Below are 17,167 nucleotides of genomic sequence, written 5' to 3'. Positions count from 1 at the left end.
TAGTACAAAGATGCAAAGCTTATAAACTGGCATATAAGGGCACAAAACCAACTCAGATAAGATTATGTAAACAGTACCCTAGAGAGTTTCCATTTAACGAAGATGGATTAGCAGTTAGGAAAACTAAACCTGCTCTATAGCCATATTTCATGCATCTATTTGCTTGGGAAGTAAGATACTAGTTGTACACAAGTTTTTTAAAAATTAATTTTGCAATTATTGTTAGCAGATTAATGATAGGAAGAACTTCCTATGTGTGTCTTTTTCACAGAAAAGACACAAGAGTGTTTTGTGTTGTAAGGACGAACTGCTCAAAAGTAATCATAATACTTCCCCAATGCAAAATAAAAAAATACTCACGAGTTTTATTACTTCTCAGGAACAAAAATGCTTATTTTACTTAAAAAAGCCAGCCAACTTACAGTTTGTGTCTTGTCTGAGGCAAAACTTGAATAGCTTCATCCACGATTTTTAGTGCTGTTTCCCAGTCAGCTTTATCAGCATAGATGTGGAATAATAGACCATATAAGGAGGTTCTTAATGTCAGATCTTCCTCAGCACCTTTGAAGTATATTCAAATGATGTATTAATATACTGCAGAACTAGGATAATGATTACAAAATACTGGGGTTTCTTTCATTACCAGATCAACAGAAGGAAGAACATGCCTGGGAGAAAGCATCCAACGGATAACCCAATACTTTGAAAATCCTTTGTAATCCACTGATGCAAAGGACATGTATCTTTCTTTTCCTTAAAAAAACAAGAACAAACAAAAAAAAACACAATAAAAAACCACAAAAACCAAAACATCTTTATCTTTCAGTTAACATGTATCTCTAAGTATGTATATCAGAATTGCTTCCTGACCAGATGAAAGCCACAGGCATTTTTCCAGAGTGAGTCCTATAATACAAACCAAATACAAAAATAACCAGACTTAGCAACATTCAATCACTTACACTCATGAAGTAACATGAAACCATGAAGTACTCTCAGGAGTCACAGAGTAGCTGAGGTTGGCAGAGATCCTCCAGAGCTCTCTGCCTATGCCCCTGCCTAAAGCAGGTTCCACTCTTTACCTGTGAAAATTTGACTATCACAATTTTCACCCGAAGGTCAGAGACTTGCTGTTTCCCTCTCCTCCACAGCACAATTCAATGCATCTTCAAAGAGAAATTCACCACCTTGTTTCTCAAACAGATCAAACAGGTATATGACACACTAACCATTAAATACATGTAGGGCGATGCTAAGAAGTTAACTAAGCTATAGCCACAACTTTTGGGTAAGTATCACATTAGCATCATTAAAGATTTATCAGATTTGGTCTAATCAGCATTTACTTCTACATCCTTGTACAATGGAGTGGCTGTAGCAATGGACAAGAACTATGGATGTCATTCACTCACATTTCTGTAAGGCCTTTGATATGGTGGCCCATAATCTTGGTGCTACTGAGTTGAACAGACAGAAGTTTGATGGATGGACTGGATTAAGAGTTACAGTCACTGGCTCAGTGTCCAAATGGCTCAATATCCAGTGGAAACCAGTAACAAGTGATATACCTCAAGAGATACCAATACCAATATTTTTCAGTATTTTCATTGCTGACATAGTCAAGGGGATTGAGTGCACTCCCAGCAATGCTGCTGATGACGCCAAGGTGAGTGGTGTGGTTGACAAGAGGGAAGGAATGTCACCTAGTGGGATCTTGACAGGCTCAAGGAGTGGGCCCAAGGCAACCTTGAGAAGTTCAACAAGATCAAGAGCAAAGTCCTCCACCTGTGTCAGGGCAAACCCCAGTATCAGTGCAGCCTGGGGGACAAAACGAGAGCAATCCTGTGGTGAAGGATTTGGGAGTAGTGGTAGATGAAAATCTGGACATCTGCTGGTAGATACTTCTCCAGATGTAACTGCATTTAAAAGTTGACTAATTATCCTGGTCAAGGATCACTGGATACCAGTTCCTGCCTCTTACAATGGTTACTACAGTGTATATCTGTTTTTAAAACTCAGTAACTCCAGAAATAATCAAATATAGAGCACTCTGTTAATGGGAACTTTTTTCCTAACTACTACCAGAAGTTACTCCTAATTCATAAGAATTACTAACATTTGCAGACATAAAAATACCTATGCTACCTATAACTTTAAATTTGCATTATCTACATATAATTACTTTTTAATACCACTTATTAAGGATTTACTCTGAAATTATGCTGTGGTGGAGAGTTAACTATATACACATCATGAAGTGTTCCTTTTTAATGGTTTTAAATAGATCTCTACTAATAACAAACTTTATGACTGTGTCCATGGGCAATTACTGTTATGTACCTAAACACTGTCAATGTTCCAATAAACTTACAATTATCACTGTGCTTCCAAGTACATATTGTACTCATCAGTTCCTATACACTCAAAATAAGCAGAGCAGTCTCTGATTATTTGTGATTTGCACATGGCTTGACAAGAAATCAAAATAAAGATTTCTACTCTTTACTATCCCATTTGATGATCTGAGATGCAGACTCGTACCAATAAGCTTGGATGCAAAAGTCATCAACAATCCCCTCAAGTGCTCATTGAAATTGTTCCCATGGAATGTACTCACGATAAAAAATAAAAACCCACAGCAGCTTCACTGACATGTAAATCAAATCTAGAAAGAGAAATGGTAAGTTCCATGGAGTTTTGAAGTAAGAAAAGTTGTAACTGTGCATGGAAGTTTCAGTGCGCAGAAGACATTCCACCTGGTGAAATGTCTTATATGACACACATCACCTGGATACTGCTTCAAGGGGATGACTTCTTTGGATTACACATGCTGCTTGTAATCCACAAGTATTTAATTTTATCACAAACTCCCATCAGAGTCTAAATTTTAAATCCCTCCTACTGCCAAAGTCCCAAACAGTTTGTTAAAAACCTGAAGATAGGCAAAGTAAAACTTTCCTTCTGCAGGTAGAAGAAATTTGAGTCTGCAGGTGGGAGAAACCTTAACTTAATAACATTTTTTTTGAGTTAGTGTTTTAGGATCTGTTGTCATATTTTCCAATCTATTATCATAATTGCCAGAAGTGTCTTTTTTTCTGGATTTGCTAAAAATTCTTTTTTGTAAGCTTCATGAAGGGAATCACTACAGTGAAAATCAGACAGGAAATCATTTTGAAGAAAACTGTTATAACTCTGACAATTGCTCAAAACCAAAAGAATCACCAAAAGGAATATAAGAGTATGTGACTGCAGGTAAGAAACCAGAAATGTGTTTATGACAAATAAGTCACTTTTGCCTCTTAGGAAAGGTATCTTGAAGTTTCTTTACCATCAGCATCAATCACTAAAAACAAGCAATACCTATTAGAAACTCTTACCTGTTTGTTTTTAGATTCTGCTTTAACTATATTCTTAAGAACTATTTCAGTAGGTTCTTTAAACTGTTCTCTGTCATGTGGTGAGCCTAGCAAAGGTAAGCATGCATTCCAAAAGTGCCTAGCTGCAAACATTACAAGGGAATAATTTCCAGCTTCACCTGCATACCTGAAGAAAGAGAAGTAGAACTTAATATGGAAAACCAACCACACTTCAGCTATAGTAAAGAATTGTACTTCTAGGAACATTTGCGTTTAGCTGATCTGAGGACTCAGCATAGGAGCGTCATAAAAAAGCCATTTTCCATTTTTATATACCAAACACATTCACACACTCAGCAGAACTAGGAATAAATAAGTAGCATATTAATGACTTTACTGCATTTCTGCATAATCTTAGCTCAAGAGAATTCATTAAAAAAATAACAGAAACTTCCTCAAGATGTTCTCATTGGAATAATATACTTTTTTTGGCTTCCTATTATGTTAATTTCTCATTCTAAAAAACATTAAAAAATAAAACACAATCATTATTACCATACTGTGGATTTTGCTTAGTACAGTACCACTGTAACACAAGAATATGCCCCAAATGCCTCTAGCTGCATTCAAATTGCTTTGAGCATATTTAATGTAAATGATACTTTGAATTAATAAAAGTTAATTGTCCTCCAGATTGTGACACAACACAGTATTCATCTGCGTGAGAAGCAGCTTGGCATTTTAGTGAAAAATTTTAGATTGGTATAATGTAATCACCAATTGAACAGTTTTAAAAACTGTAAACTACTGTTTTAAAAAAAGCAGTTTTTTGAAACTGTCAGTCTGATCATCCTTTAGATAGCACTCTTTAGATCACATTTATACTGCTGCATCCAGTTCTAGGCCACCCAATACATGCCAGACACGGAGAAACCACAAGGAGCTCAGTGAAGGGCTGCTGAGATCATCCAGGGACTGGGCTTGCCTTGAGAAGAGGGCTAATTGGAGAGGTGGCTTTGGGACACCTAACAAGGAGAAGTTTCCCCAGTGAATGGCAGGACAAGCAAGAACAGGCATAAATTAAAATGAGAAAGGTTCAGGAATGTCCCCCATGAGTACAGCCCACAGTGGAGCAGGTTACTCAGAGAGGCTGTGTCTCTCAATTCCTTGAGGTTTACACAGCCAGACTGGGCTGGCTCTGCTTTGAGCAGGAGTCTGAACTAGATCCCTTCTGAGGATGGGATGATTCTATGACACTACACAGTCAGCTATGTGGAAAGCAGTTGATAAATTTACTAAAGCATAAAAAAATCTATCAAATCCTTTGTTAAACATTTCAACTCACAACTATGTTGACTTTCATCAGTCTTGGGATAAAGTATTATCCCCAAAACTGTAATTAAATTTTAGATCTGTTTTATATTAGTTTTGTCTCAACATAAAACATACCTGGCACTCTGAACAAATGTTTTTGATGCTGCTACACGCAGATGTTTTCTTCCAGACAAATTTTCCATTATGCTCTTCCCTTGTATACAGGCTGTAGTGCTTAACATTTCTTGTCTCACACTGTTACCAAGCCTGCATAAAGGCAAATACTTCAAAAAGTACTAAGTCTTACTGGCTAAGATCATATCAACTCCTATTAATGATGTATTCAAGTTGCTACTGTGTACATGTCCCTTGCTTTGGAAATTACAAATCCTTCCATTGAGTTTTCTTTTAAAATTAGAAAATGATTCAAAAAGTGAATATTTTATGAAAAGGTAGACTAAAATATCTTTTTTCACACCTCTAATGAAAATAGCTGTGAAATCAGATTTTAAAAAACTATTACCCATCTTTAGCAAGGATACAACATAGATTTCTAATTCTCTCCCTATTTTTCACTATTGTACATCAAAAAGAATATTAGGCCAAAGTCGAATTTATACACTAAGAAATTAAAAACAGAAATCAGGAAAACCAGACAACTTTTGACACTTTCTTTTGGGATTTGTCTGATAAAGTATGCACAGGGCTTTGGAGAAATCGATATGAATCCTACTCCACTACATGTAGAAGAAAACAATGTAGATTTCAGTCCCAGAGTTAATCAGTTAAAATTAATACACGAATACATTTATATTATCGGTTAATACCATTAGTTAATAGCAACTTATTAAGAAAGTAATAGCTGCAATTTGCAGGAGTTTTCAGCGCCTCTGCCCCGCCTGCAGCCACGGCCGGCGGCCACCAGAGGGCGCGGCTGCCACCGCCCCGCCGGAGCGGCGCTCCCGAGCCCCGCGGGCTCCGCCTCGGAAAGGGAGCCAGGACTGCCCTCCTTCCCCTGCCAACAACACCCCAGGACTGTCCAGGGACAGCCAGGAGTGCCCTCCTTCCCCTGCCAACAACACCCCAGGACTGTCCAGGGACAGCCAGGAGTGCCCTCCTTCCCCTGCCAACAACACCCCAGGACTGTCCAGGGACAGCCAGGAGTGCCCTCCTTCCCCTGCCAACAACACCCCAGGACTGTCCAGGGACAGCCAGGAGTGCCCTCCTTCCCCTGCCAACAACACCCCAGGACTGTCCAGGGACAGCCAGGAGTGCCCTCCTTCCCCTGCCAACAACACCCCAGGACTGTCCAGGGACAGCCAGGAGTGCCCTCCTTCCCCTGCCAACAACACCCCAGGACTGTCCAGGGACAGCCAGGAGTGCCCTCCTTCCCCTGCCAACAACACCCCAGGACTGTCCAGGGACAGCCAGGAGTGCCCTCCTTCCCCTGCCAACAACACCCCAGGACTGTCCAGGGACAGCCAGGAGTGCCCTCCTTCCCCTGCCAACAACACCCCAGGACTGTCCAGGGACAGCCAGGAGTGCCCTCCTTCCCCTGCCAACAACACCCCAGGACTGTCCAGGGACAGCCAGGAGTGCCCTCCTTCCCCTGCCAACAACACCCCAGGACTGTCCAGGGACAGCCAGGACTGCCCTCCTTCCCCTGCCAACAACACCTCAGGACTGTCCAGGGACAGCCAGGAGTGCCCTCCTTCCCCTGCCAACAACACCCCAGGACTGTCCAGGGACAGCCAGGACTGCCCTCCTTCCCCTGCCAACAACACCTCAGGACTGTCCAGGGACAGCCAGGACTGCCCTCCTTCCCCTGCCAACAACACCCCAGGACTGTCCAGGGACAGCCAGGACTGCCCTCCTTCCCCTGCCAACAACACCCCAGGACTGTCCAGGGACAACCAGGACTGCCCTCCTTCCTCTGCCAACAACACCCCATGACTGCACAATCACACACATTCGCTAGTTTGTGCGTTGCTAGATGTGCAGCATGTCATTTCTGAATTTCTGTGAAGTTCTGAAAGTATCTAATTAATATTAAGATAACTTACTTAGTTTTACGTGTTTGTAAACCCATGTAGAAAACAACTACAAGTTTCAAGGAACAGAACACTGTTTATTTAAGTTCAATTATTTTGTAGAGGAAAAAAATGAACACTATATTGGATCTGTAATCTTTCACATGTTTATTTCAAACTTCCTACGTTCTAAAAAACTGCTATTAAATGGAGTTGAGTCTATTTTCTTTGGATAAAATTAAACTCTGCTTTTGGAGGAATTTTTTTTTAAAAAATAGAGGGCTTAAAAGATATCACCTTTTTCTAATAAAGGACTCTTCCAGTAGATCCATTTATATATATCAGTTAAGTACGAGACTGGGCTTTTATAGGAATTACTTACATTCCTATTGCACCCATATGCATAGGTGGCAACATAGTGATGTCAGACTGACATCACTGTCAGACTGACATAGCTGACAGCAGAGCCTGGAATACAGGAGCTTCTCGTATCTGTCATCACCCCCAGCTCCACCTTTGTCCATGAACTATATAACCCTTCAGTGTGTTAGAGCCAGGTGAGCACTGAAAGCAATTTCCATCAGCAAAAGTAGAATCAGCTATTTTCTGCCTAGAGATTATATAAGTGTCAAAATACTGTGATTGTCAGAGATCATTCCAGAGCAGCAGTGCTCCTGGGAAGACACCCAAACACAGAGGTGCATAAGCTTCTGACTTACTTGGATAGCAAGCTTCATCTGTCAGAACAGGGCCCAGAGCCACAATTTGGATTTCCCACTGCCTCTTAATTTCATTTTCATCTCTAACTGCACAATTCCTTTGGAAAAAAAGATTCTTCTATTTTTGATTATGTGACCAGACACATTTACCCTTTTTTTTAAAACTTAGTTCAAGTACATTACCATATCATGTAAAATTCTATGTACTTACATGCCATAATATTTCTTAATATTTCTACTGTGGACAAAATTCTCATCTGATTCCAAGATCCTTTTGGAACAAGTCATCACTGTTTCATAGTCTTGTGATACATATGCAAAATATGTAAGTCGTGTCAGTGTCTGCAATTCCACTAAGGAATCTGACCAACTGCATTCTAAAGCCAAATTCACCAACTAGGATTAAAAAATAATAAAAAATGCACAAAAACATAAAAAAATTATTCCAAGTTTTCATATGCTTTTTTCTACAGCAATTATATGCTAGCAGCTGTATGTTCCTTACAACCCACCTGGGCATGGAACAAGTATGTGATAATGCCATCTAGAAAATGAAAGAGCTACAAGTGCAACCAAAATATACAATAGAGAGGCTTCATTCACCAAATATTAAGTATTACCATAGTGTGTGCAAATCCAGCTGTATTTGTGCATGCCTTTTAGCCAGAAGTATCTACCAGGACTTATTCTATGTCCTCAGTCATCTTTCAAAAATCAGTGGAATAGGACTTTCAAAATTTAGAGCCCATTTTAGTTAAGCCAAAAGTAAGAATGGGACATAGAAGTGGTTTTGCAACAAACAGTAACTGTAGTAAGCAGTTGCTATGTATGCTGTTATATATATGGCAGCTTGGGAGAGCTTGGGCTCCATAATCTTAGCAGTCTTTTCCAACCTAAACTCATATACATATATATAGATATAGATAGTTATAGATAGTCTCAAATATAGTTTCATTATAGGATCTAAACATTTTCATTTAATTTCTTTTGTACGTGTCAATATATTTTTATGATAGTGGTAATTGTTAATGAATTCGTCCAAATGAAGATACTACAACACTGCTATATGAAACTACGCCAGTGAAGTGATAGCTAAAGTTAATTCATAATATTTGGCATAAATCTGTAGGCCAACTAGAATTGGATACCTACGTATTTCTAAGGACCTGGATTCTAGTTGTCAGCAATAGCTTCATGGTTGTTGTGGCTTGTTTCATTTCACACAGTCAATTAATTGTAACCAAGTGTAGTTCTGTTCTACCTTGCAACTGTCAAAAGCAAATTCACTATAAAATTCACTAAAATGTGAAGTTTTCTGTTGAAATGTTGCATGCTTCTAATACAAACCCAAACCTCCCTATAACTACCTGAAATGAGGCTGGAGTCAGGGAGGGGTCAGTCTCTTTTCCCAGGAGCAAGTGACATCACAAGAGGAAACAGCCTCAAGTAGCACCAGGGGAGGTTTAGTTTGGATATTGGGAAAATTCTTTCACTGAAAGAATTGTCCAGCCCTGGCACAGATGCCCAGGGCAGTGGTGGGGTCCCCATGCCTGGATGAATTCAGAAGTCATGTGGATGTCGCACTTGGTGGCCTTGGCAGTGCTGGGGGAACAGCTGGACTCCACAATCTTGGAGGGCTTTTCTAACCTAAACAACTTTATGCTTCTATTAGTTTTCTCCAGAAGAAAAATTAAAGGCTTAAAGTATCATTCTGTACAGAATTCACCTGAACCTATTATGTTCTTCTGATGGTCACTGAAACAATCTGCTAGAGCAACACAAGCATAAACCTAATATTTGTATTCTAAAACTCTCTGGTCTTTGGATAAATAATTTTTTTTTCTGTCACAAGAATCTCCTTCCTCTCATAAATATTTAATCTCTTGGTTAAAGAAAATAATAGTACAATAAAAGTTTCAAAAATAATTTAAACTCTATTTAAAATTGATTCTGAAATCAAATTCATAGTGTGCAATTTTTTAAAACTCAAAAGCTTCTTAAAAAAAAACCAAAATACCTGAGCTAAGGTAGGAACAGTGAAATCCATGAGACCCAAGCCATTGCATGAATACATTTCCAGACCAACAAGAATTCTTGCCAGAGGATTTTGTGCTTCATTACTATCCTAAGCAGAAATAAAAAATCCACATTCAGAGTTTTTTGGTTGGTGTTTTTTTGCAAGTTAATATTATTAAGGACATTAATTGAGATGACAAGATAATAACAACAACAACAACAACAACAATAATAATAATAATAATGTTTGAAAACCTCAATTTGTTCTAAGCAATTCCTGCTCTCTACTGTGTCCTTAAAATTGTTTATTTTTTGTATTTATATATTTTTAATTAACATTGTGAACTCTGAACTATTACAGTTTCAACACTAAAAGCCCACATCAACAATACAATGGAGGCAAATTTCACATGCCACTGAGGGTTTCCAGTTTTATAGACACTATAAAATAAAAATATAAGACTAAAATAGATCTTTCCAGCTTACTAGGTCTGTAATCAATACATAAGGAGGCCACTGTCAATGTTGACATAAATATAGCTGATTTTTATTAACACTTTTAATGCAGCCATTTTACTATTTTACATTTATGAATTCAAAATCAATTTTTCTCAACAGTCATCATATAAAAAACATCACCATGGCAGCTAACAACAGAAGGAAGAGTTAAGAAATGTAGACTCACTGCTAAACCCAATGTGAAAAATTTGCTATGTTCAGTAAGGAACTACAGCCAAAATTTGTTTTTACATTCTAATCAAGTATACAGAAGAAAATACACCTTGATAACTTCAGTCATTATTATTTATGAATTTAACTTATCTTTGTAATGCTTCAACATTATGTGGGGTTTCAGGGAACTCATACCTCCTCCTGCATCCCAAGTTGATGTCTGATCTGCTGCTGATTTAACTGCTTTGCTTTCACCCATGTAGCAATGATCTGTTGCTGTGCAGCAATAGAGATTTTTTCCTTACACATGGTTCCAGTCATTGCATTTAGGGCAAATTCACAAATCTAAATGCCAAGATGAGAAAAAATAAATGCAAAACACAGGAGAATGTGGAAAGTTTCTTGTATGTAACATGTTATCCATTAGTTATTTTTATATTATTGCACATGCATTTCTAAGCCTAACAACATCTCCTTTAAGTCAACCCAAGGCAAACAGAAGTTGCAGTCCTCAGCCCCAAGTTGGTAAGGAGCTCCAATGTGGATTTGGGGAGGATCTATGGTGGTAGAAACAGTAAAAGAAGGTAGCTTTTTTTTTTCCAAAAATTTCTTCTATTGAATTTATAGGAATTCTGATATAGGACAGCAGAATGAAAGGGGCTACAAAAAATAAGGGGTTTGTACCTCTAAGGCAGCTTTGATGTCAGGAAGTCCATTAGGATCTACTGAAAGAGTCTGGATGATATTTGCTTTTTCCTGTTTCTTTTCTGGAGCTTTTCTGCAACCCTCTATTGCCGTATCTTCTTTCTTCTCAGCAGGTTTTGGCTTTGGAATCCAAGAAATAATTAGGCCTCGAGCCAAAGCATTACATAACATCAGTAAAATTTCAATACTTCTGTAGAAGAAAACAGAAGTACATACAGCATCAGTTCAAAATAGAAAGCAGGAATGAAGTTACTGATTTCTAGAAGTAAGCATTACTTGAAAATCGATTTTTTTCTTAGAAAGCAAAATTATGGATATTACCAAAAAAATCTGCCCCTTGGTAAAGCAATTAATTTAATAATTAAAACTACAAAACCCACAACCAATTTTCTATTAACATCAATTTTTCTCACTCTTTCTGTAACTGAAGCTTCCCTTTCATCACAGAGAAAAAAAAATTATAGGCTAGACCAACATTTAAAACAACTTTTTATTGATTGGTACATATGAAAAGAGCAACTATTTTCTAAAATATCATCCTAAACCAAGCCCTTCACCTTTTTTATGGTTATCATGCCAATCCAGTGCCAAGCTGAGACTTTTTTTTTTTTTTTGAGAAAACATTAAGCTAATTGCATCTAAGAGATTATTGCTAGTACATACTGATGTAAGTATCAAAACTAATAAGCAGGTATTACCAGTCTTCATTCTGCACAAACTGAAATTTAGATGTTATTCCCCAATACTGTTAAAAGAGGCTTCTCTGCTGCTGGTTCTTACTCTACCGAGTGATGAGGTCACTGTCAATGAAGTGCCTGATCTAGGTAGATCTAGATACTAGTACCTAGGAAAGTATCTAGGAACTTATCCCATAGTCAGACTTTGACTGGAATATCTACTCCACAATGGTCAATCATTCTCCCATTGCATTTAATGCAGAACAGGGTTTCTCTAAACCACTGTGGAGTCCATGTTCCCATTTTCATGGTCTACTAAAGAGCACATTCCCTTTTTTTATTTTTAAATAAAGTTTATTTTATATTTTTAAGTTTATTTTGGTTTCCATTTTCTCTTATTTCAGAACCAGTTGTAATCACCTTACACTGGTCAGAAATATTTGCAATGAACTATATTTACAAAATAATTCAAGTTTAGAGAACTGACAACAAGCAAATGCATTTTGAGCTGTTGTGCAAATTCAGTCTGAGAGATTTTTTCCCAATTTTCTCACTAACTTAGCAGAATGCTGTTTTGCATGCACATGTTGCTATTCCACACTGAAGAGAAAGTAATATTTATTGGTCTAATGTTAGCGTGGCTTACAGTGTAACAAAAAAGAAACAGAAAGAATTAATATTTAATTTTCACAATTTAACTCCTGAGCTACTCTATATATACCAAGGCTCTTTCACTACCAATGAAAGCCAGCAATAAATATTTCACAGCACAAAGTGCCTTCCAATGTTTGCAAAAATATTGTTATGTTTTAGAAAATAAAGAGCATGTTCATATCCAAACATCTAAATTTACCCATTGTGCCCAACAGTCTTGATGGCTCCAAGAAGAGTCTGCAGATACTCAATAATGTCCCTCTGTCTTCCTGAAGATATCAGATGTCTGTTATAATTTAAGACATACACCACAGCATTGTGAACAATCCAGGCATCATTCAATTCTTCTCCAATTTCAGCTGCACGCTGGAAGTTTTCCATAGCATACCGAGATAAGCTGTCTATCCATAAACTATAAAATTAGGATAAAAAAGCTGTTATTCCAAAGCTTCAACACCGGAAGGAATTCTATCATAAGGCTAAACATGCAGTCCTACATCTTAATGAACAACAAGAACAAAAATGTTATTACTTTTCAGTTGCATTTATTAAGTTCTCATCCACTGACTTATATTTTACTTTGATGAGAAGACTGTTCAGAAAAGGAAGTAGTATCAACATAAAATGAGTAGTCTCTAACATTCAAATGCTATTAGCTTCAAAAACAGTGTCTATGGCTCATGTTTCATCCACATGTTCAGGTTTTTTTAAATGAATGTGTGAATCCACCCATCAGTGCAAGAAATCATTAAATGATCATGTTAAGGCTGTATTTGAATATAGATATAAGTGAGGCATGTCATCTGAGAGTTAAGGATGTATCCTTTTTACATAAAACTGCATATGTTCTTGCACTCAAAGACATTTCCAGGTGCTCTGAAATTCTGTAATTGTTTTAAATACAGTAACATTTTTTCACAGTCTATGTAGTAACTTTCTTTCAAAAAACTTATTTTCTTTCTTAATTACAAAAATGTACTATTATTTAAGAAAAAAAATTCTAAAACTACAGTCTTGAATGATCATATAGAATTGTCATGGTTAAGAAGTCATAAAGTCTAAAGCATAAACTGATACTGGGTATTACTATGTCAGCAATGGTACAGGACACAGTACCAGACCAAAGTCCTCTTTCCTACGGGTTTTTAATCTAATTAGGGAAAGTTAAAAATAGCTAGTAGCAAATTTTGGAACAGAATTCTCATCTTCTTTGCACCTTGGCTCTGATCAGTTTATATTTTTTCCTGTTCTACTGAACATTTGCAGGCAGACCGTGTGAGAAACTTTACTTAATTTTCAAACTTAATGAACAGACCTAGGGACACAACTCTGGCATCCTGCTCTCTCAGGACATAACCACGGTAACAGTAAGGCTGGTATAACTATGAATGTGAACAGAAGAGTCTCAGCACCATCTTCAGAAATTTCTCTCCCCCTTCTTCTCCTTCTCAAGAAATTATCATGTCAGACCAGTACTTTCTATATTCTACTCTCTCAAATTCATTTCAGTTGATTGGATAGAACACACTAGATCTGCAAACTGAAATAATGCACTGTATGCATTCAGTACTACAAAATCATTATATGCATAGAAGCTATAAAGGAAGACAAAAAGAGCTTTTTGAATTGGGTGAAACATTTTTTTAAATACAGAATTTAATAATCTAAGTGTCAATGTACAGCGATTTTATAATTTTTCAGCTTGGAATACTAGCTTCTAGTTTCAGAGAAATAAATGCTAAATGAAAAATAAAGTACACACTTCAGAATGAAAGGAAACCTAAGAAAAATATTTCAAACTATTTTTTGGATCTTTTTCCCATTTAGATCTTTTTCCCATTTCAAAAATGAGGAATTTGGTGACAATTTTACTAAAGAGAAATAGCTTTTGCAATTATCATTTGTGTCTGATAATAATGATCAGTTAAGAGTTCCTTATTCTTGATATGTATTACAAAAAAGCACCTGTACGTTTTCCATTCTGGATCACTTTCAGGAAGATATGAAACATATCCTGGATGACATTGGTACATAGCTTCTGAAGGAACAGCATGATCATTCAGTTTGATTCCCTGCAATCTTAATAAATGAACAGTTGCCTGAAAAGACACAGAGAAATAAATTATCTACCCAGGTTATCATTGTAAAAAGAGACTATGACTTCATGTTAGTGTTCTTACCTCTTCAAAAACTAAAAAATACAAAATGCTTTTTCAAATGTTGTACAGGCATGTATAGTATATGAAATACAACACTTAGTACTTCATAAGCTTAAAATTGTCTACATATAATTTTACTGAATAATTACATGGAGGAAAAAGGATAATTTATATGTGTAAGTTTTTAAATCATGCTGGAACTGGATCCAGAAATGTGTTGACAAAAATTTACAGTAGAATCTCTTGTAAAGAAGTCTTATCAGCACCTGCAGTAAAACTATTGCTATATATTGTTACTTTCACACAGTATTTTGATAAGGTCGCTTCATGAAACCACTTCTTCCTTTACTTCCTAGGGAGATAGAAAATAACTAAATTCAAAATTGCAGTGCTTCAAGATTTGTATATGAAACAAAACTAAACAAATATGAATGACAGTTGTGCAATTTATTTACCTCTGCATTAATAAATCTTATTTCTGCTAGTATTCTGAGCAAATCTGCTTCAAAAGAGAAGGATTTAGCAGGCAGCAATGATTCTCCTGATGAGCTGTCACCTTGACCATCGATCATCATAGTTGGATTAGTGTTGTTTTGTGCTAAAAATAAAAAAAACCATTATTATTTCCATGCAAATAATCATCTTCATTTTTAAATTTACAAATCCCTACATATTCTTAAATTCACAAGGAATAGTTAACAAGAAGAGATTTGTAACTATTTCATGCAGTTAACTTTTTCATTAGTACCATTTATTGCACTCAAAATGTGTTCTCCAGTGCTGCTGAGGCATCTGTTACCTGTGATTTTGCTGCATTTGTGCATAGCATTTAATATTTGCAGCAAATAACTTGCTCCAGTTACGACAAATGCATAATGAAATTTCAGTGTGAATAGACCCCATGGCCTCTAGTCCAATTTTATTGCATTAATGGAAGTGTAGCATAGAACTGAATTATGCAGAGACTAAAGTCTTTGTGCATTTAAATCATCGTCTGGGTTGACTTTCTGTAATGCACACATTGGTAAAGAGAGAAACAGCATTGTTTTTCTTTGTTTTAGTAAAAAGCAGAAAGGACTAAGATCATTTTAATACAAACACAAAGTTTTAAAGAACATACCAATTTCTATTCGTGACATTTTTGGCACATGGCTGCCTTCAGTTTCTGCTAAGTGTACTTATTTTTCCCTTATTTTGTTTGGAAAGAAGATTAAAGATTAAACACAGCTAGTCTGAAGATACAAAGCTTGTGAAAGAAAATCAGCAGATTGATGTCCTATTTTAAATGGACCTTGGAAATAATATGGAATAGGTTCGATTAACTTTGGCTAGTGAAAAGAAAAACAGTATCATCTATTCTTAAATGTCAGTTTTACAAACTCCCTGACAAAACCAACTTTAAAAGCCAGCAAGCAGAGAGTGATTTGAAAGTGCTTTTTCCCTCAAGTTAAAAACTCTTAATGTGCACTAGGTTTCCAGCTGACCCTCAAGGAACACGGTACAATGCTGGATACCTCAGAGGAGCCACTCACTAATAGAGGATTAAAGAGTAAAAAATGTTAACATGTGAGCCTCATGCAAAGTGACTAACAACCCATTTTTCTACAGCTCCATCAGGCATGAATGATATGAACCTAGATGACGATTAGGAAATTTGCCTGTGTTCTTAAGACAGATGTATTTCACAGAAGTCCTTCTCTACAGCACTGGTAAAACATTTCTGATGGCAGAGTATGGCTTCTACAAAAAACCATAATGACTGATTTCTAGATTTGGAAGTAGAAAGAATATTCCATGTTTGCCAACATGCAGGGCCAGAAAAGAAACTCAGGGAACTTTGGGAATGGGAGGAAATAAAACAATATTGTCTGACTCCTTTTAGTAACTTTAATAAATGATGAAAAAAAAAAAAAAACCCTTACAACATTGAAAATAATTTGTCACTTACCTTTTTTATGCTTTGTTGCCTCCCTAGACAAAATATCATCATACAAGACACAAAATCTACATGCTGCACGACAGACATCCCACACTTCCTGTTTGCATGCAACTTTTGCCAAATCTGCCCAAAGTATAATTCTACCAAAGAAAAAGCATAAATAAAATTAGTTAATAAGCATGATTAATTTTCACAGATCAGGATTGACAGCAAACAATTATGTCAATAATGATGGCCATCAGGAAAAAAAATTACACCTAATCAAAATTAATATATGGAAGACTTCTTGTCAGAGCAAAGGTAACACATACTTTATCAGTTAAGAATAATCTCCTCAGCATATCAAGAGACAAAATTCTTGTCCTGGATGGTAATTACATTGAAGTTTCAAAATATGTGTGACAACCCTCATTTTCTATCTCATAAATTAAACTTCAAGTTAAATTTCAAAACTAATGTTGAGAATTAAAAAAAAAAGTCTTGAAAACATGATTGGATTTAGAATCTTTTAGAAAACAACTACCTTTAAATTTCAGCACAGGAATTTTTAGTGCAGCAAAAATGTAGACACATCCTTTTAAATAAAGAATGACAAAATGATATATAGTCAAAATCAAACTTGTCATTTTTCTACAGATTAATCTTTCTGACTTTCAGAATGACCTACTTAGCTTTTTTACCAAAAAGGTTGTAGCACATGATGTGCTACAAAAAACTCTTGCAAGTTTCAATTCTACATCAAGTACAAGCCTCAATCTGCACATCCCTCTGTATGTTGGGGCCATATCAATAGCACAGTGAGTTTCAGTGTGCATGTGAAAGAGCAGATTAGAAACAGGGAAAAAGTAAATTTCTGCATAGCATGGAAATATGACAGAGCTTTTTGAACAAGAAATTATACACATGCTTCAATATGCTGCCAGTGG

At 36.5% G+C, this 17,167-nt stretch overlaps 1 protein-coding gene across 2 annotated transcripts in view; it reads right to left on the bottom strand.

The window, feature by feature from the left end:
• CFAP46 (cilia and flagella associated protein 46) overlaps positions 1-17,167 on the bottom strand; it is a 72,302-nt gene that overhangs the window by 35,046 nt on the left and 20,089 nt on the right. Inside the window, exons 15-26 of one of the 2 annotated variants that reach the window (XM_023930367.2) lie at positions 16,251-16,381; positions 14,758-14,900; positions 14,109-14,242; positions 12,343-12,555; positions 10,792-11,002; positions 10,303-10,452; positions 9,437-9,544; positions 7,631-7,815; positions 4,806-4,937; positions 3,378-3,543; positions 669-753; positions 423-561 (exon numbers count right to left, since the gene is read on the bottom strand). In XM_023930367.2, coding sequence (XP_023786135.2) covers positions 423-561; positions 669-753; positions 3,378-3,543; positions 4,806-4,937; positions 7,631-7,815; positions 9,437-9,544; positions 10,303-10,452; positions 10,792-11,002; positions 12,343-12,555; positions 14,109-14,242; positions 14,758-14,900; positions 16,251-16,381 — 1,797 coding nt within the window. The remainder of the gene's footprint in view (positions 1-422; positions 562-668; positions 754-3,377; positions 3,544-4,805; positions 4,938-7,630; positions 7,816-9,436; positions 9,545-10,302; positions 10,453-10,791; positions 11,003-12,342; positions 12,556-14,108; positions 14,243-14,757; positions 14,901-16,250; positions 16,382-17,167) is intronic. The other variant, XM_023930368.2, reaches the window with a different exon arrangement.

Source organism: Cyanistes caeruleus, chromosome 8 (genome assembly GCF_971803275.1).
Source record: "Cyanistes caeruleus chromosome 8, bCyaCae1.hap1.1, whole genome shotgun sequence".
Lineage (NCBI taxonomy): Eukaryota > Metazoa > Chordata > Aves > Passeriformes > Paridae > Cyanistes > Cyanistes caeruleus.
This window is presented reverse-complemented; position numbering and strand designations above follow the sequence as displayed.